This window comes from Pogonomyrmex barbatus, unplaced genomic scaffold (assembly GCF_055798465.1).
Source record: "Pogonomyrmex barbatus isolate J1 unplaced genomic scaffold, ASM5579846v1 scaffold3, whole genome shotgun sequence".
NCBI classification, from domain to species: domain Eukaryota; kingdom Metazoa; phylum Arthropoda; class Insecta; order Hymenoptera; family Formicidae; genus Pogonomyrmex; species Pogonomyrmex barbatus.
This window is the reverse complement of record NW_028297127.1, coordinates 11,542,799-11,564,499: the sequence shown is the minus strand read 5'-3', so window position 1 is coordinate 11,564,499 and position 21,701 is coordinate 11,542,799. Positions and strand designations below refer to the sequence as shown.

At 37.0% G+C, this 21,701-nt stretch overlaps 2 protein-coding genes across 8 annotated transcripts in view; both read left to right on the top strand.

Annotated features, from left to right (window-relative positions):
- LOC105424245 (uncharacterized) overlaps positions 1-9,971 on the top strand; it is a 38,836-nt gene extending 28,865 nt beyond the window's left edge. Inside the window, exons 6-8 of one of the 2 annotated variants that reach the window (XM_089078852.1) lie at positions 96-2,114; positions 2,211-8,169; positions 8,297-9,971. In XM_089078852.1, the coding sequence (XP_088934978.1) occupies positions 96-2,114; positions 2,211-8,169; positions 8,297-8,402 (8,084 nt within the window). In that variant the 3' untranslated portion in view covers positions 8,403-9,971. Of the gene's footprint in view, positions 1-95; positions 8,170-8,296 lie in introns of both variants that reach the window. The other variant, XM_011634374.3, reaches the window with a different exon arrangement.
- Positions 9,972-12,902: 2,931 nt separating this feature from the next.
- Positions 12,903-21,701, top strand: part of LOC105424244 (mind bomb 1) — a 296,684-nt gene continuing 287,885 nt past the window's right edge. For 4 of the 6 annotated variants that reach the window (XM_089078856.1, XM_089078857.1, XM_025217586.2 and 1 more), the window contains exons 1-8: positions 12,906-13,198; positions 13,672-14,019; positions 14,113-14,313; positions 14,377-14,496; positions 14,606-14,935; positions 15,017-15,164; positions 15,260-15,501; positions 15,569-15,766. In XM_089078856.1, coding sequence (XP_088934982.1) covers positions 13,097-13,198; positions 13,672-14,019; positions 14,113-14,313; positions 14,377-14,496; positions 14,606-14,935; positions 15,017-15,164; positions 15,260-15,501; positions 15,569-15,766 — 1,689 coding nt within the window. In that variant the 5' untranslated portion in view covers positions 12,906-13,096. Of the gene's footprint in view, positions 13,199-13,671; positions 14,020-14,112; positions 14,314-14,376; positions 14,497-14,605; positions 14,936-15,016; positions 15,165-15,259; positions 15,502-15,568; positions 15,767-21,701 lie in introns of all 6 variants that reach the window. The other 2 variants (XM_089078854.1, XM_089078855.1) reach the window with 2 other exon arrangements.

Genomic DNA, 21,701 nt, shown 5'->3' with positions numbered 1-21,701 from the left:
TATATAACTTAACGATCTAATGAGCATTATTAGTCAAAGAACATTACGCACCAAAGAATATGTTCTTATGTTATATTTGTATGTTCTTATTACAGAGGATGGAATCACCACAATACCAGTTCAAGATGAAGGACAGCTTTTAGATCAAATAACCGAATCGCCCATTTTGATTGACCAGGAAGATCAGCAAGTAAAGCATGAATATCCTCAAACGTTCGAAGGTATCGATAACATTATACCGCAGACTCAAGAGGGAGAAAAAGAAGAAGGAGTTATTGAACACATTACTCAGGGATACATTCCATCTAAAGAACAACCTGAAGAAAAGTCTACAACACTTTTGGTAGAGGAGATGGAAACTACTACTGTTGAGAAAGAATTCACTCCTTCTCACGAACATATTACCGAAACATCTCCTGCTGAAGTAACATCAGAAAAGACAGAAATTGAAATGCCCTCTGAAACAGAAGCAGCAAAGACGGAAACACCTGTGACAGTAAAAAAAACTGAAGAAGATTTGGTTATTAAAACATCTATGACTGAATTACCAGAAGTTTCGTCTATTGCAGAAGGCGTGCAACCGGAAGAGGAAGTGAAAACAACAGAACATATACCTGAAGAACACGTTAGTACGTTAGAAGAAAGTGAAAAGGAAATTGAAAAAGAATATAGCACTCCTATTTCTATTGAAAAAGGACAATCAACTGAGCCTTCTGTTAGTGAAACAACGCAGACCGAAGGTATTGTAAAAGAAGAAGAGACTACTAATCTGCCTGAAGGATTACCAACGCAAACTCCAGAGATAACTGAAGTAGAAGAGACAACGGAAGAAGAACAAATTACAACAAAAGCGTCGGAGATACCAGAGATTTTAACTGAAATTGTTCAGCAAACGTCACCAGCTGAAGAGTCTAGTATTAGCACTGTTCCTGAATCTGTCACCGAACAACCAAAGGAAGGCGAAGGTAAACTAGAAACTACACTAGGTAATGTTCTAGAAATGGAAACAGAATTACCAAAGAAAGAAGAAACTGTGACTGTTGCTCATGAAATATCTAGCACTGAACAAATTGTCACTGAGAAAGAAGAAATATCGCATCCGACGGAAATCATTCTTACAAAAGATCAAACGACTGAAATAAGTGGTCCTCCTGAGGAACAATCTGTTGAAATAGAACAGAAGCCAGTGACAGAAAAGGGTGAAATAGAACAACAGCCGGAAGAGTCAACATCTGAGCATGCAATAATTGAAACAGGACAAGTCACACTCGGTGCTAAGAAAGAAGATGCTGGCCTGACTGAAAGTCCAGCAATGAGTGAGGAACCTATCACTACGAAGAAAGAACATGTGAAAGAAGAATCAACACCAGAAATTTTAATTCAAGGCTCAACTGACATACCAATTTCCGATCGAAGCCCAGAACAAAAAGCGGAAGATAAAGACATATATCATGTGACAGAAGATTACCATGGTGTTACGCATCCAATAGTTAGTCCTGATAATCTTATAACTGAACCTCCACAAAAAGTACCAACAACGTACCTTCCAGAGGAACATGAGACCACGTTAACTTTATCCGAAGAAATTGCAAAACCAATTGTGACACAAGTCACTGAAGTGTTAACAGAAGAAACCACAAAGTCAATTCTAGAAGAAGTTACAGAAATTAACTTACCAACTCAACGTAAACCTGAAATAACTATGAGCACTGAAGAAATAAAAACGGAAAGCACGTCTGTTGTTACCGAAGTTCAGATTAGTACGGAATCTCCTGCAACTACTATTGCTTACGAAGAGGTATCCAAAGAAGAAGCACCTGAAAAAACTGAGAAATCTAGTATATCAGAAGAAACAGAAACCAAAGTATCATTAACAGAAATTCCGTCAACAGAAAAGACTCCCGAGAAAATGACTACAGAAGGATTTGAAATTGAGGGATCTAGTGAAAGTTCTACTGAGAAAATAAGCGGCGAAAAAGGAGAAAAAGAGATGCAACCAAAGAAAGAGCAATCAAGTGAAGAAGAAATAGAAACACAACCTCCAATTGTAATGGAATCAGAAACTCCTGAAACGTTCTCATCTATTCCAGCGGAACATACGACAGTGCCTTCAGGTCTTGAAATAGAAACACAACCTCCAATTGTAATGGAATCAGAAACTCCTGAAACGTTCTCATCTATTCCAGCGGAACATACGACAGTGCCTTCAGGTCTTGAAGAAGAGCATACAACGGAAGGTGAACGTGTTACTACAGTAATTTCTTCTACTGAACAATCAACGCACGTACAAGTCGAAGAAGAAAAAACTGAAATTGTTCTTGTTGAAGGAGAAATTGTTCCAGTTACTAGTGAAAAATCAATTGAAGAACAAGCTACAGAACAACCTACTGCAATACCAGGCATAACTAGTGAAGAGGCAGAATTACAAACCGAAGAACCTGTCTCGAAACAAACAACGGAAGCAATACAAATAACAGAAGTTGAAGAGAAACTTACCACGCTAATACCTGTTGTCGAAGAAAAAGTAACTAAGGAACCTGAACAATATTCTACACAAACAGTTTCGGAAGAAACTGCCACTACAGAAAGTCATATTTTAGAAGAAAAAGAAGGTACGAAAGCTGCATCAACAGAAAGTGTGGAACAACAAACTGAAATAATGGCAACAGAAAAAGAATCATCTGAAGAAACTGTAGAATCAAAACCAACGGAAATTACTGGTGTTGAACAAACCGAATTACCTATTGAACATCCTATCGAAGCAGACAAAGTTGAAGAAGTAGGTGAAGAAAAAGTTTCTGTGCCTGTATCTACGGAGGAAATACAAACAGAAATTTCTGTAATTGAAACCACTAAGGTTACGACCGTAGAAGAGGAAACTGAGAAGCCAACTCAGCCTTCTGTTAGCGAAGAACATATACCAAGTCAGCCTTCTATTCCTTCAGATCGCAAGGAAGATCAAGGATCTATTGAACCAGAACTAAGCGAGGAACAAATGACTCAGAAACCATCTCTTGAAGAAATAACCAAGATACATGAAGAACCACAGAAACCAACAATTTCTTCTGAGGAAGAAACATCTCATATTCCATTTTCTGAAGAAGCTGTTACCGAATCTGTTGCACCAGAAGAAAAACCGGTCGAAGCTGGCACGATAAAGCCTATTGATGAAGCAGTTACGCAATCAGAACAACCTGAAATAACAAGTCAACAACCGGAAAGTATAACGGAACTATCCAAAGAGGAGGAACAGACTCAAGGACCAATCACTAAAGAACAACCTGCAATACATGAAAGGAAAGAAACTGAAACATCGAGTCCTGTAGAGCCTTTTACAACGTCAATTCCTGAAAAACCAGTTGAAGAAGACATTGGTATTAGCGAGACAACTGAAATCATAGAAAGGGAAGATACAACGACACCAGTATTTGAAATCTCAACCGAGTTGCCTGGACTTGTTGAAGAATCTACAAAGCACGAGGAAGTTCTTACTGAAAAAGAAATTATATCTTCAACTGAGTCTGTATCTTCGATAGAAGAGCAAACACAAACACACGAGCAAGCTACACAACCACCGATAACAAAAGGAAAACCAATTGATGAAGAAGTAGAAGCGGAAGGCCCAGTTGCCACTGGCATCTATCCAATATCCACGGAAGAAGGTATAATTTCTGAAACAACTAAAATACCAATTATTGAAGAACAACCACAGAAACCTGAAGAAGAAGAAATTGCTAAAGAAATAACCACGGAGACGCCAATATATGAAGAGAAAGAGGAACATTCAACAGTTGTTCCACAAGAAATACCTGAAGAAAAAATTACTACTGAAGTATCACAAAAAGAAGTGCCTCAATACTCAACCGAAACAAGTATTCCTGAAATGACTTCTCCAGAGGAAGAGGGTACGTCGACAATTGCACCTCGTCCGTCAGGTATTCCAGGAGAAGGTAACTGTCTTGTGGAAGGACAATCATATAGTAACAATTCAGCCGTTCCGCCGGCAAATGTTTGTCAAACCAGTTGTCGTTGCATTAGCAGTATCGTACAATGCGAACTCGTACAATGTCCTGCGCCGCCACCGCACTTATCGAATTGCATGCCGGTTTACACGAGCGGAGAATCTTGCTGTCCAATGTACGCCTGTGATTCGACACCGCCTAGTAAACCGGAATCTGACAGTCATTTAATACCGCATATTCCCGAAGAAGATCAGAAGACTGTTCCACCAACGGAGATGTCAACTGAAACAGCAAAAGAATTCAGTACGGTAGCTGAAATTAGTGAAATTAGTACGTCAGAATCGCAGCCTGCGGAAACCACTGTTTCTTCCATTGAAGAAGAGATAGCAACTGAGAAACAGCAGACTACTCTTGAACCTGTTAAAACAACTTACGAACAGCCAACTACAGTTGAGCAACCTATTGAACAACGTCCTGAGGAACATACCATTCTTCCAGTGCCTGAGACATCACAAGAATTTGCAAGTCAAATACCCGAAGAAGAACATTCTATACCATCAATTGTGCCAGGAGAAACTACCGAAAGCAAGGTTGAAAAAGGGGAAACTATAACAGAATCAACAACTTTGAGCGAACAACTGCAAGAGGAGACTGTGGAGAAACAAACTCCTGTTAGCGCTGAGATAATTACTTCTACGTATGCATCGGAAGAACAGAAACCTTCCAGCACTGAAAAGGGAATTACGATTTCTACTGTGACAGAAGAGAAAACGACTTCTGTTCCTGTTGAAATAGAAAAAGCTTCAACAATTACTGAGATAGCAGGAGAAATCACGACCATAGCTACTGTTATGGAAAAAGAAACTACTACATCGGTCAAAGAACCGGAAACATCTACTAAAACAGAAGATATCATAGAGCAATCGACGCCTGAATCAATTGAAGAAATCACAAAAGAGCAACCGGAAAAAGAAAAAGAAAAAGTTACGCCACAGATAACCTCTGAGGAACCAGTTACTGTTGAGGAACATGAAATATCTACAAAATCAGAAGAAGTTGTAACGGAGAAATTAGAAATCCCAGAGGAAGAAAAAATTGTAAAGACAACTGAATATGAGAGTACTTCTATTCCTGAAATTCAATCGACAACAGAATCTAAACTCGAGATTGAAGCTGAATATGAAAAGAAAAAAGAGCAAGAGACAACCACATTAATTGAAGTTACTCAAACTGAGGAACCACAAAGCCAAACAGAATTATCCAGCATCGTTCCAAGCAAAGGAGAGACAGAATTACCTGGCATTGTTCCAAGCGAAGAAGAAACGCAGCAGCCGACTCTACCTAATGTAGAATTGACAACTTTGGTACATGATCATACGGTGACTGAAAAAGCATCGACAGAGGAACATATGACTGTAAAATCTATAGAAGTGTCCACGGAAGAGAGCACGAAAGCGGAACCAGAAATTTCAACACAAGCTCCTACAGTGGAAGAAGAACACATTCCTATTGAAACAGAAATACCTAGCAAAGAAATTGTTAAAGAATCTACTCCTGAAATTTCTTACGAAGAAACAAGCGAAAGTGCAATAGAAAAGGAAACTACAGAATATATAGAACCGTCAGTTACAAAAATTTCCGAAGAAAAACCATCTGAAATTGAATTCCCAAGTAGCACAGAAGAACCAGAGAAAACTACTGAAGTTGGAAAAATTACTGAAGCAGAACATGCGAAATCTACTGAAACCAGTATTGCTTATGAACCAGAAAGTACTCAACTACCAGTAGAAGAACATTCGGAAACTACATCTGAATCTCAGACACCTGAATCAACTACCGAAGAGATAATAGTTGAGAAATCAACCATATCTGCACCTGTTGAAGAAGAAGCTGGCGAGCAATTTACTACACCGATCGTAAAAGAAATTGAGCCAAGTTCAAGCGAAGCGGGAACTGAACAGCCTATTACTCCTGAAGTGGAATTCGTAACATCAACTGTAAAAGAACACGTCACTACTTCGGTTGAAGAGCAAACTTCGAAATTCGAAGAGCATTCTACTGAAGAAGCTGTTATCACTACTACTTTCAATGAAGAAGAAATAATAGAAGGGATTGCGACAGAAAAGACCACGCCAATAACGAGTACAGAGGAACAGGTAACTGAGAAGACTATAGAAAGTGCCAAACCAGAAACGGAATCACCTGAAGTAGTAAAAGAATCTACTATTATTCCTGAAATTTACAAAGAAGTTGAAAAACAGAAACCCGAAGAAATAACAGAAGAACCAAGTAAAGAGATATCAGTCACGGGTGCAGAAGTAACGGAAATAGGTGAGAAAGAAACGACAGAAGAAGTTACTAAAGAAGAAGCTGTGACATCTGCTATTACTACAGAGGAGCATCCTTCTGTGGAAGATACCGAATACAAGGAAATTGAACCAATTGTAAAAGTTCATGAACCAATGGAATTTGAAACAACAATTATCCCGAGAGAACAAAAGCCGGAAGAAGAAGGTCAAGTTACTGAAGCTACTTTACCGGAACATCCAGTGAGCGAAGAAGCGACAACTGTGACAAGCTTGGCACCCGAAGAACATTCGACTATATCAATTGAAACTGAAGAAACTCATAAACCTGAGTATCAAACAACATTATCTAGTGTAGAAGAAGAAGTATCGAAGCCAGCGACTGAGGCCAGCGAGGTAGAAAAACTTCCATCTGAAATAGAAGTAGCTACAACTGAAAGTACGGAGAAATTAGATGAATCCGTAACGAAAATTGAAGTAAGTTCAACCGAAAAGCCAGAAGAACTTCCATCTGAAACAGAAAAGTCGACTGAACCAAAACAAGAGACAGAGTCACCCGAGCAACCAAGTGAAACTACCACGAAAATAATTGAAAGTATTGAAGAAGTGACTGAAGAGAAATTACCGGAAGAAGTAGTTTCAGTCAAAGTGACAGAAGTTGAAGAAAAACCGACTGAAGCAGAAGAGGAAGTACATCCTACCGAAACCATTCTTTCAGTTGAGACTACTTCCATTTATGAGGAAGAACAACCAGCAACGAAATTACAGCCTACTGAAGGATCTCCTCCTTCTAAAGAAGAAGAAACTTCTGCAGGAGAAATTCAGCCTAGCCAACCTGAAGGCGAAGAAGTTCACCCAACTGTACCCGAGGAGATTTATACAACTGTATCCGAAGAAGTTCATACAACTGTACCCGAGGAGGTTCATACAATTATACCCGAAGAAATTCATCCAACTGTATCCGAGGAAGTTCAGCCAACTGTACCCGAGGAGATTCAGCCAACTGTACCCGAGGAGATTCAGCCAACTATATCCGAAGAGGGTCATCCGACTGTAGCTATAGAATCTCAATTTACTACGGAACATACGCTTGAAGAAGTTACAATAAAAACAGAGAAGCATCCAGAGACGGAACAACCTGAAACTTCTTCAGAAGCTATCGTACCCGCTGAGGGTCCAACTAAAGTTTCTGGTGTACCGATTGAATTACCTGAGGAGCAAATTACGACTAGACCAGTATTACCAGAAGAGCCTGAACCTCAGATACCAGAAGAACCTGAACCTCAGATACCAGAAAAGCCTGAACCCCAGATACCGATAAGACCGGAAGATGAATTGACGCTGACAACCGGCGGTGAACACTTACCGGTCAACCATACTATGGAATCGACAGAACAACCTAGCTTACACAAGCAACGACCAGCAACAACTTTGCCTCCTCATATTCCGGAATATTCTGATTCAGATTATTCTATGCCAGATGAAAACGGTCCTTATTTCCCTGAGGAAACCGACGAGGAGTACGGACCGGGCACTTGTCGATACGGCGGCAAGATTTATGTCTCGGCGCAACAAATACCCAGGGACGACCCGTGCGACTTCTGCTTCTGCTTCAGAAGTGACATTATCTGTCTCCAACAAAGCTGTCCGCCGCCTATTCCGGGCTGCCACGAAGAACCGATCAGCGGTTTCTGCTGCCCCAGATATGAGTGTCCTGTATCGATGGCCACGGCTCTTAATTTGACCACTACTACTACCACAACCACAACCACATTACCGCCACATTTCCATGCTCATGCGTATAAGGGCGCTGCGAGACGAAGCGGCTGCCAAATCCGTGGCCAGGCCTATCGAGTTGGAGAAGTCATTCAGCCAACATCTGGACCTTGTCTCCATTGCATGTAAGTTTACAGTAACAGAAAGCTATCTTTCTAAATTCTAAATTCTTTTATAAATTGTCTTTTATATTAAATATATGCTTGTTATTTCTAAAAAAAAAAAAAATGTAACACGAATCATATATTTTAGTTGCGGAGGCGATGGTAACATGAAATGCGAACCGCGAGTATGTTCTCCGGAACCGACGCTGAGGCAAATGATAGCTGCTACTATAGAATCCAAGAGGAGGAGATGAGCCGCTCCAAGCTGGATCGTGGGATTCATCTCTACAAAGAAGCATATACGAAAGCGAGGAAATCGACAGCAGTAAACGAGAATTCAGTGTTGTATAAAAGTGAATTAAAATTATTCTAAACTATCTAAACGTCGCGCGGAACACAGACAGTAGTGTGCTTCGTCGATTACGAACTGAGTGGCCAAAACGTAAACGTTTATATTAATAATATTATATTATATTATATAAATAAAAAGAGAAAAAACAACGGGGTAAGGAAGAGAGAGAGAGAGAGAGAGAGAGAGAGAGAGAGAGAGAGAGAGAGAGAAGAGAGAGGAAGCAATAATATCGATCAAAGAATCATAAGAGATTAACTGCGTATCGAGGTGCGTTATCGGTGCTAATACGCAAACACAGAAGGAGAAAGTGAAGCAACGCGGATGTAAAAAAGAAAAAAAAAAAGAAAAAAAATTGTTCGTGATAATTCCGCATTCTGTGTCTTGCGTGAGATATTTTATACGCCCTAAGAGAAGACAAGAAAGAGAGAGAAAATTACTGAACGTACGAGACTTATGACTGTGCCTTTGTCAGTGTCGAATATCAGCGGCACTGCTTTCATTTTGGCAACGAGTGCCGTCCACAGCCACGGTCATCGTCGTCGGTATTAAAAAAGAGGAACTCGAAGAAAGAGTTATAATTGCGACTCAAGTAACGGGAAGGAAAAAAGGAGAGAAGAAACGCGACAAATGCGTTTCGTATGATGTATAAGAAACAGAAGAAAAAAAAAAAGAGAAAAAATGAAAAGAAGAAAAAGAAAGAATAATTCATCGCGCCGGCCAAGTGGGTCGCTGATAGTGATACTGAAACAGCAAAGGAGAATCGTACGAAGGATACTTCGCTCCGCAGATCGTCTGCGCTAGCTAGAAGCTTTTTTAAACGTTTTTTTCTACGTTCAAACTATACGTCCGCGTATCCTTCCTACGATACAACGCCGTAAATTGAGAAAGAAGTGGGGAAGAAACGAGATTATGACGTTCAAGCGTCCTTACTGCTCTTACGGTGTCACTGCGACAATCTTAAGCGACGACGATATATGTCATTATTTACTAGGCGATGGAGCGTGTTCTGGATCGTTTATTCGGTTGCTACGTGTGTCTCAATGATCAGGTCACATTACTCAAGTTTGCTGACGTTCACGTGCACTCGGACATGATCGAGATTAATGGATCGGTATAACCGACCGTGCTTCCAGTACTTTTAAGCCGTAAGGATCCGAAGATCCTAGTCGTTTTCTTCTCGACGAAAAACTTCCGATCGAGCCACTTTCTTTTTTCTCTTTATTTTTAACTAATTGCCTATAACATACGTATACAGTGCCAACGATCGTGTCCCAGTGCGCGCACGAGTATATGTATATGCGTGTATATGTAATACGTTAGAGGATGTAAGAAAAAAGTGAGTGAGAGAGAGAGAGAGAGAGAGAGAGAGAGAGAGAGAGAGAGAGAGAGAGAGAGAGTGTGTGTAGGTGTGTGTGGTGTGAGATAGATAGAGAAAAAGAGAGAGAGAGAGAGAGAGAGAGAGAGAGAGAGAGAGAGAGAGAGAGAAGAAGCCAGAGAGACGAAAGATACACGCATTTCAAAGCTCAAACAGCGGCTCGCGCGGAGGACCGACTCGAGAATTTGCTTCTCCGGCGAGCTGGCGTCATTATACATAAATATAAATATATATATAAATATAAATATATATACATTTATATAATTCTTTATATACATTGTACCCTTCTTTAATAATAATACTTAACGATAACAATGTTCTATACATTTGTACGAAAGTATAGCTGTTAAGAAAACGAGATGATCGCTCATACCGGTTCTCCAGTCTCAAAGTATCGCGTTAGAAAAGAGAAAACGATAGAAACCTTCGGAATCTTCGGGATCTCTTTCCAAGTCAATTATTTATCTCGGTAGCGATTATACGCGATTCGCATCGTCGCAATCGTCGTTTAATAACGAAAGCAACGTCACGCTTTGAGACTTTGGAACTCGGCGGGCACTCTTTAGTGTAATAAATAGAACGAATGTTTTATATATATATATATATATATATATATATATATATATAAAACACAAAATACTGCGCATACTGTCTGTATAATAATCGAACGAAAACAAGTCAACGTTCGGTCTTCCTGATATCAGCGGCCCGTTAGTTGTAGTTATTCGTTCATTAATAATTAAGCATGTATCTGCCGCCGGGAGAACAGCTTCTCGCGAAGAACTATTACGAAAGCGTTTTTCTTCTCTTTTTCTTCACGTAAAAGATCTCTCTCGACTTGAAAGACCAACATATTCATGGAGCTTCCACGACAACCCGATCGTGATATACAAAGTGGCCATATTATTACTGTCACTGTTCTCAAATATGAACGAAACAAATCTCCCACGCAATAATCGATAATAAATTTTTGATATACGTATGAAACGTTTTTGTGTTTTATAATCACAATGAAGTTACGATATGAAAATCAACGTTGCGACGTTCTCGTCGAGGGAAAGTTGAATCGAAATTTCAAATACTCGTAGCTGAAAGCGAGACAACGGTAGGGAATCTCTTCATGCATCTTTTCACAGTCAGACGAATGTGCGTTCGAATAGATCGAGAAAAGAGGAAGGATCAGTGTCATAACTCTCAATTAGCTAAGATCACATCGACGAAAGCGCGCGATCTTGAGCTTGTCTTCCATCGCGAAAGAAATTAATCACGTCGACACAATTTTTACGGCGAGCAACGTGAAAGTAATTAAATTGTAATTTGCTCAAGGCTCATTGAAAGTTACGCGGCTGATAACGGCTATAGTCGAGTCAGTTCTTTCCAAGCCAATATCTAACGATTGTAGTCCAAATCTAGTATTTATATCTTGATATCAATCCCTTTTCCCCTTCAATCATAGCGAATAATAATTATCGAAAGGTAAATATGAATGTCGAGTGTTTATGATAATAAGTACGATATTATGCATATAGCTGTAATGGCGTAAGATATAGGACCGTGTTGGATACATAGAAGTTGGATACATAGTACATGTAAGACAGTGTCAAAATTGGGGAAGGCAGCAAAATAATCGTGAGACACATACACACACACACACACACACACACACACATATATATATATATATATATATATATATATATATATATATAGAATTTGAATCGGTCACGTGTGTATACGCGCGCGTGCGCGCGTAATGCAGTAAGCACGTGACGGTCAATGAAGATATATCCTCGCGGATATCCTGACGCCTCCTCTTTAAACGTGAGTACTATGTTGCAGTGCTATACGGAATACAATTCGATATCATTCGCCGCGTATTATACTATATGTGATAAACGGGATAAACGAGAGCGAGCCGGGAGAGATTTCCGGCGGTGCCGACTATATGGAAGTAGTCTAGGTTCGACAGTACGTGCTAGTATAAAGTGTCCTTTTATATGAATAAATGATTTTGTATGTCAGCCTGTGTTTCTTCTCGTACCTCGCATACAAATGGTCTGCCATCCTTCTCTCTAGCAAAAATTTTAATTTGGCGGAAAATAATAATAGAAAGCAATAACAATATTTTATTTAATTAAATGATAGTGTAGTGCGAGCTAATTTAATTTCTAATAGAAATGTATGTAGATTTCCAAAACTGTTTAAAGAATATCGTAAAAATAAATTTTCTATATTATCCGTTTCCATATATATTACATATACATTCCAGATATATAATATATCATATCATATCATGTTATATATAAAAAATTATTGAAAATGTTTATTATGTTTTTTATTATTTGAGGAATATACATCTACATCCAACATATTTATATATTAAATATAACTAAGTATACTTACTAGTACATATACATACATATATATACATGTATACTAGTATATATACTAGAATACAATCTTTCTATAATCTCAATATTTATTTAGGGAAAAAAAAATTGGACATATTAATAATATTTTTTGTTAATAAATACATTGTATATCTCGAATATAAAGAGAATAATTATAATTTAATTTTTCTTTGAACATTTTTAAAATCTATATGTGCTGTTAGCAGCAGGAAATTGCATAAATTTATTCATAATGCAAGTTTTAGAGACATCAATCTTTTTTTACATTTATTAAGTAAAGTAAAAAAATTGAAAAATATAAATAAGAATAAGTAAGAGTATTTTTTCGAATTTATTTATTAGCATTGTAACAAAATGTGAACCTCAATTTTAAAGAATTTCATAAAAAAATTTCGGACACATTTAATTGTTTGAATATTCGCCTGAAGTTTCAAGTTTAGGACTGCCAACCTCAAGAAACAAATTGTCTGGTTCTAGCAAGCCAGCCACGCGCGATCAATTTCGCGGAAAGATACAAGAACATGAGCATACATACATTTTACACGGTTTGCCTAAAAAACGAGAGAAACGAGATAAAAAATAAATTTCTGTAAAATAACGTAACAAAGAGACGCATAATGACATGAAAATATTCGAAATCCACATCGCGCGAGTGCCGGGTGAAGAGTTACATTCCTAGACGAACGTGCGTTGGCAACACGTGTTTTGACGCATTGTCAAAGCGATATTTTTTGGTATTCGCGCTAAGTGAAGGTGTCGTGTTCCTCGACTTTTGAACGAGATACGTGAAAAAATTGTTGTCAACAAACGATGGAGGCCGGTGCGAGTACAGGTACTCGTACGACGCGTTTTATGATGGAGGGCGTCGGCGCCCGAGTGATTCGAGGACCGGAATGGAAATGGGGAAAACAGGTTAGAACGAGAGGTTAACTGCATTAAACATGATTTTTTCGTGTCAACACGATGCTCTCCTCCTGCAGAATTATTCGCAACAAATACTCTCATGCTTTCGGTCCTTTGAGATAGCCGTTCAAAATTTTTTTCAAGAAATTTGAGTCCATAAAGAAAGAATTTCACTCGATGTAAGGTTATTCCGATATTGTTTATTTCGTGTGCCATTTTATATTTTACTGAATCACAAATTGATTACGCATTTGTCTAAATTATTATTAAGTTTTACAATATATTACATAAAATTTATGTGGTTTTCAAAAGACAAATAATTGTGTAATAATAGAAGCAACATCTATACTTTGAATCATGTATATTTTTTAGTGGCAAGCATAGCCATATTGTCAATAAATTTTTTCAGATTAGTAATAAAAATCTAAAGAGCAGTTTTTAAAAGGTATTTTAATTATTTTTTAATTGTATCTATTTAAAAGGATGGTGGCGAAGGTCATGTGGGTACTGTTAGAAATTTTGAGTCACCAGAAGAAGTTGTGGTTGTTTGGGATAATGGAACTGCAGCTAATTATCGATGTTCTGGTGCCTTTGATCTACGTATACTGGATTCCGCACCGACAGGAGTGAAGCATGATGGCACAATGTGTGATACTTGTCGTCAGCAACCTATCTTTGGAATAAGATGGAAGTGCGCTGAATGTGGCAACTATGATCTTTGTTCGATTTGTTATCATGGAGATAAACATCATTTACGACATAGATTTTTTCGTATTGCTACGCCAGGAAGTGAGAGAGTTTTATTGGAACCTCGTCGAAAAAGTAAAAAGGTAAAAATAATAATTCCCAATCTTATTTGAAAATTCAATATATTATATTTTATTATATTATATTTTATTTTATTAATTAATATTTTAATATAGATTCCAATTCGTGGTATATTTCCTGGCGCAAGAGTTGTACGAGGCGTGGACTGGCAGTGGGAAGATCAGGATGGTGGAAATGGTCGTCGAGGAAAAGTTAATGAAATACAAGACTGGTCTGCAGCTAGTCCACGTTCAGCTGCTTATGTTATTTGGGATAATGGTGCTAAAAATTTGTACAGAGTTGGCTTTGAAGGAATGGTTGGTATTATAATATTAATTGCATCAAAAATAACTTTATATTAATGTAAATTTTATATCTAGGCTGATTTAAAAGTAGTCAGTGATGCAAAAGGACAAACAGTATATAGGGATCACTTGCCATTATTGGGTGAACAAGGTCCAGGTCGAACAGGACCTCACGGACTACAAATTGGTGATCAGGTGATTAGTTAGTTAATGTTATTTGTAGTTATTTATAGTTATTTATAATCTTCATAATACATCTTTTATGCATATTACACAAAAAATAATTATTTCTTTTTTTCTACAGGTTAATGTTGATTTAGAATTGGAAATTGTACAGTCGTTACAACATGGTCATGGAGGTTGGACGGATGGCATGTTTGAATGCCTCGGCACTACTGGAACGGTCGTCGGTATCGATGAAGATCATGACATTGTTGTTTCTTATCCAAGTGGTAATCGATGGACTTTTAATCCTGCAGTACTCACTAAAGTTCAAATACCTGTTCCTGTTACTAGTTCAAGTTCCGACAATCAGACATTTGCTGTCGGAGATTTGGTTCAAATATGCCATGATATAGAAAAAATTAAATTGCTCCAGCGTGGTCATGGGGAATGGGCCGAAGCAATGGCTCCAGTAAGGATTTTAAAATAATAAAATTATGAAACTTAATTTTATTTGGCATCTCATGATTAATTCTGAATGATTTTTTTCTAGACTTTGGGAAAGATAGGTAGAGTACAGCAAATATATCACGATGGAGATTTAAAAGTCGAAGTTTGTAGCACATCATGGACGTATAATCCTCAAGCTGTCACAAAAGTTGCTAGCAGTGACGGAAGTGTTCCAGGAAATAGTAGCGGTGGTAAGTAAGCAATAAATTTAACTAATTTGTTATTTTATAAATTATATACTTTGCTTTTTTAAATACGCATTATAACTTGTGCATTTACTTTTCAGAACGATTATCAGCGTTACTAAAGAAATTATTCGAGACACATGTTTCGGGTGATGTCAATGAAGAATTAGTAAAAACTGCAGCGAATGGTGACGCAGCTAAATGCGAAGAATGCTTAAAACGGCCGGAAGCAGATGTTAATGGTGTATTCGCTGGTCACACCGCTTTGCAAGCTGCGAGTCAAAACGGTCACTTAGAAGTTATTAAAATACTTCTCCGATACAACGCAGATGTAGAAATGGAAGTAAGTATTTTTCATAAGTTGAATGAAAATATCGGATTGCATTTATTTACATGTTTTTGGGAAACAGGATAAAGATGGTGATAGAGCCGTGCATCATGCTGCCTTTGGAGATGAACCAGGTGTTATGGCGCTTCTCGCTGGTGCTGGCGCCGATTTAAATGCTCGAAATAAGAGACGTCAGACGGCTCTTCATATTGCGGTTAACAAAGGACACGCTGGTGTTGTACGAACTTTGTTGGAACTAGGCTGTCATCCAAGTCTACAGGTAAGTGTGTACAATTTATTACTGGCATCAATATTTTCTAGCACTCATTTTCAGATTTTTATGTATTTTATTAAATGTTTATCCAAGTTGAAAATATTACGTGACTAAGCATATTTAATTATGCAATAAAAAATGAGATTGATCATAAAATGCCGCAAATAAAAGTATTTTTCTTACATAAACTTATATAATATTTAAGTAATATAATACTTTATAATAATTATTTATAATAATATTATACATTATTTTAACACATTTATTGCTAAGCGTATTATAGCTGTCTTCCTGTTCACATCTATATTTTATACTAGGACTATATTTTATAATAGGAAAAAATAATAAAAAATGAAATTAAAATATTATAATAAAAATATTTAGTTGTTTACTAATGCGCATTATTATGCTTTTCTGTTATTAACGAAATCAGTTTTTCTAATGTAAGTAACTGTATTCAATATTAATATTAATTGTGATATATTAATTGACATATTAATTGTGATCAATAGTGTTGATTATACGGATTATATTAAATAGGAAGATCAATTTCGGTCACCGATGATTATGACAGTGAATGTGTTAATATTACTGAAGATACAATGATGATATATACATATTTTTATTTTTTTTATAAAAATTTTTCATTATATGTAATAGCACACATTTTATATAATCGTTTTATATATATATATATATTATAAAATGATATATTGATATTTCATTGATAATTATGGTTAGGGAATTGTATACAGCTAGTTTTGCTACATACAGATTAAACAATATTTCTGTTTATACAGTCGTGAAGTAAATCAACGACTTAGAGAAAACCGCGGGTTTATTGTAGGAGATTGTACCGGAACGAAATCTCGTGAAATATAACCGTAGGCGGAGGTTTCGGTGGTGGGCCGCGAGGGAGGATAAAGGAAAGAGGGTGGGGGTTGTTTATTTTATTCTTGAACTGTCTGAACATGATATATTTGTGGTATTCCGCCCTCTCCAATGATTTATGCTGGTCTGAAACTACGTAAACGAACACCTCCTACTACAACTCCTTATTTCCTTTTTCAACATTTTGCTTTATTTTCCTACTCTCATTTCGTTTTTATCGCTGCATTCCTCTCTTCTGAGTAACCTAATAGTATGATAGTTAAGTATTTTTAATTCATAGCTAGTTAAGTTTCCTATTTTGATAAATCTGTTGAAGCCTTATATCTGAAAGAAATTCTTTTAAATCTTCCTTAAAATTTTTATAGTTTGTAATTATTATTTATCCGTAACTATTAAATTAAAATTAAAAGGCCAAAAAGACCGAAACAGAGAAAGATATTTTTACAAGATAGTTGAATACATTGTATTTGTGAATTTATATGTTATATTGCGATGGTCATAGAAGAGATAAGTATTTATTTTTTTACGATAAATATTTTTAATATTATCTCTTTTCTTGAAAGCGTTTTTCATAAAATTGAACGGCACTGCGATTTATTCGGAATAAAGAAAATAAATTTGAGTCTGAGACGCGAAGAAGACGTAAGAGAAAAGAAAATGCCAGAAAGAGAACGGGAGAAGGAAAAAAAAAGAAGGGTTGTGAAGGATAAAAGACAAGAGTGAATGGTATTGAAGAAGGAGAGAAATTCCAATCAGGATCGGCATATATATGACCCTTCTTGTCTCGATATTTGAGAAGAGAGCCTGCAGGGCTGACGGGTATAACCACACGTAGCTGTATTTTATTATTGATGACATCAGGGATGCTTGTGAATCTTTCCTCGCGTTAAACGGTCAACCCTATGAACGCTTATTGATATTGCAAATATTACAGCATAAAATATTGATGTAGCTACATACACCACAGTTTCTTATGTTTACATCCGCAGTTTTATCATATATCCGATTTATTTTCTTCTTGTTTTATATTTATTTTCATTATTCGGTCATTGTACGTCATGTGAAACAAACATATATTTTGTTGTTATAATTTTATCGATTATTTCCCATCATTTTTTTGATACCGACACGATATTTGTACACGAGCGCTGGTTATGCGAATGTGAATTAGTGTTAATTCACCTTTGTTACACGGGTATCTCCTCATTTGCAGGAGACTTAATTAATTCAGTTATCTGCCTCGAGGAAGCCTCGAATTCCACCTGCGTTACGAGTGTCGCGGGATTGTATTTGAGAATACGTGTTGCGCATAATCAAGACGCGAGCGCGCACTGTGTATATTTGGTGTTTCAGCAATGGGGTATAACACTGCGGATTCCTATTTTCCTTCGGAACAATTCGAGACCTGAAGACAACTAGAAACGTTTTCTGCGATAAACAACATTCACGTGCTCTGCATTAATGACCGCTTTTTCCGTTTTCTTTTTTTTAGATTTCTTCGAAAAATTATTTTTTTAGAGCATTAAATGATTGTTTCACTTTTAAAAACTTTTACACTCACTCTTTTTAATTCAGAAGTATATAATTTTTTTATATATGAAAGACACTTTTGATAAGAAAACTTTATCAAAGGACGTGGAAATTTGTTGGAAGAGTTTGTTAGAAGAGTACATATAAGTAATTATATTAAATTATCGCAAAAGCTTTTTCTTATAACACCCGCCAACAGTTTAGAGAAGTAATTAAGAAAGTTAGGCAATAGCCTTCTCATTTTCATAATCACCGCACAAAATGGTATAAATTAACAGTAAATGTAAATCAACGATGTTTTTACGCGGTGCAGGGTGTATTGCGACCGTCGTGAAATACCGTTCGTATATTTCATCAGGCTAGAGGCATAAGACTCACGAAAATATGCTTGCATTAGCGTTTCCCAGAATTACGGTTCATGTCTGTTTCTTCTCTACGTTCTTATTCCACATTTACAGCCGGCATTTGCATAATTGCTCTTTTTAAAAGCGATAAGAATTTTTTTAATGAAAAATTATGTAGGAATTGTATGTGTGTTTTGTTTATCTATACACTGTGTTGAAAAACTTGAAGTTTTTAAAGAATTTTATTATTTTAAACAAATCAATCTATTAAGCCGGGATAAATTTTTAAAAAACAGAATGTAACACATGCCTCGACGGGTAGGAACTAAGCATTTAATTCTTTTTTTGAATTTAATATAAAAAAGGTTAATTATCTTGAATTTATATATATATATATATAAATTCAAAAAACAAATTATTAGACGCTTAATTTTTTGTCTACCAAGTAATGCCATCTGTTACATTCTGCTATTTATTATTTTGTTTATTTTTATTGAGTCATCCTGTAATGACGAAAATTGCAAAGCTGTTGCTAACTCATACATTATTATCCGACATTTATAATAATTTTTGTTCTACGGTAATAGCTGGCGAATGTTGTTGCGATCTTATTTTTTTTTCCATTGCAGAAGTTTTCGAAAGGAAACCTTTTTTTTCTCGCGTTGCATCGCCGAGTGTACTTTTCACGAAGAAATAAAATTTCAACGATCACGTACGTATGTACCAGACAAGAAAGGCAGACTTTCGCGTTCGGCACGTGCGCGAAATTCCGACAAGTCGATCCGACAATACCGGCGAGGACGGCTGAGGAGGGAATGGGAAGGACGAGGGGAATTTTTGCGATCGCGCTATCATCCTGTCTGCTTCGTTGAAGGATCGGACTAATCGAAATACCGGACGTCTTTGGAGTCCTGCTATGTGTGCAGGTACTCTCTGCGTGTGTAGCAACCCTTCGTTGCTATCGTTAAAATCGGACTAGTCATCCTTATGGCTTCCGCTGTTCATTTCGGTGATATTCAAGGAAAAATATCGAGATGATCGTTTGCGGCTGTAAAACTTCAATATCGAGTCTTCTCTCTTTTCTTATGATTATGCGATTGAAAGGAGGATAATCTGAGTGAAAAATATTTATCCGTGAGTTTTTTTTCTTCATTCACATTATATTGGACAGATTTTTAATAATGTTCGTATCACGATGAAAAGTTGATCGTTGAGTCGGTCGTTGTCGATGATACGCACTGTGTGCATCTCGGCAATGAGAATCCGCTTTGGAGAAAGTCTGTCTCTCATGATTTTGTATAACTCAACATATTCGACATGATATTCCTACTGAAACTATTCTGTTTTATATACGAGTGCAATCAGAACATACTGTATGTGCTGTATGATCGAATTTGATTGTGCTCGTTACGCTAGTATCGTCGAATAAATGTCTGAAATAAATCGTAGACGATCTATGCCGCACGAATTCGATTGAGTATATTATCGATAATAATTAACGCTTCGATTGGTTACAGGAATTCCTATTCGTTTTAGCACTCATACATCGTATCGATAGTATCCCGTCGAAGCGTAGATAATTGCTCGATTTAATAGAACGAATTTTCGATTTCTTTTGTTAGTCATTTATTTCGGCAGTCGCATTCGCGACGGGAAAGCCTTCCTTGAGGAATAACGAGGCCGCAAGGGATAAAGATACGAGTGATACAATTCGATAGCTCTTTATTCCATCATGCGAATAACGCATTCAATTGAATCGGTAGTCTTTGCGCCGATGTGCCGTCTTATATATAGAGAAAAAGTGGTTCGTTTCGGAATGGGAGATGCGATGCTCCGCGGGGGGTTGAAATCGGAGGAGGAGTGTCTATAGCTCCGTGACCCCTATTACAAATCCAATACCCACCTAGTATACGTCTCCTTCTTTTGCTTCCTATCTCTCTTCCTCTTTCTGATCCATCTCGACGTTACCGCCTATAGCCGCATTCTGGCTGCGACGCTGCTATAAAACATATTCGCTGACAGCGACAATATTCCCCTTGGTGCTGCAGACTCGACAGAAGTAACGCTCTCGGGCCACATATTCACGCAGAAAACGCCTACTCTATTCGCACGAGAACGATCGAGCCGACATTTGATCGTCTGCAAGCATAATCCACAGTTGGAATATTTATACGTGTTACTATTTAATATTATATTTACTTAATAGAGTTATTTTGTGCTGCTTTACTTCACAGCTTTTTTACACTTGGATTTTAATGGCAGCACAGAAAGATATTATGTCCACATAGAGTTTGCCTTCTATTTTCTTTTTCATTCTTCTGTCTCACTGATTTTTCCATTATCATCATGGCACGTTGTTCCAATCTCATTTCGCTCTAGTATTTTTTGTTATAATATGTCATATTTTGTTCATCCGTTAACGTATCATTTTTTATCTTTGTAGAGTTAGCAACTTATTTTCAGAATTTTGATTACCTAAGTGTCGATCCACCAATAGGTGATTTAAGCTTTAAGAAGTAAGAAATTGACCAATCATAATCGAATATGAAAAGAATAATCGCTTATGATAAGTCAATTTCTTACGGCTTAAAAATTAAATATCTATTGTGGACCGAGACTAATAAAATATTGACCTTTTCCTAAAGAATTTTCTAGAGTCTCTAAAGATATACATATATTTTATAAAAAGATCTCCTTCGCGCTATCAGAGACGTACGCATTTCGTGTGTAGCGCCTACATGCCAACAAATTTAACGATTAAATCACTAGCTTTACAAGCATCTATTCCTTTTTAGTATTATGTTATATTTTTGTGTTATCATTTAATTGAAAGCAAGTAATTCTCATTAAAAGATTTGGCAATAAATATTTCATCTGCGATTTTATTCTTGTCTAAAACGGAAAACTCTTGGGGCCGATAGAATTCAGAAGCTTCTTTTTCAAAGAATGTGATATACTTCTATGCAGCTGTCACGTACTATTCCCAGCATGCATTGCCTTATTCGTTTCCTTCTGGAATAGCAAACTCGTTGGTAGTCGAAAAATGCCTCGGTCCCAGGCCAATCCCTCAAGAAGAACATGGACAGAGCGTTTTAAATAAATACCTGAATAGATTCTTCGTGTAAACGGATTTAACACTTCGCTTTTATAGCGTAAGAAGTACGTTGCGAAGTGTA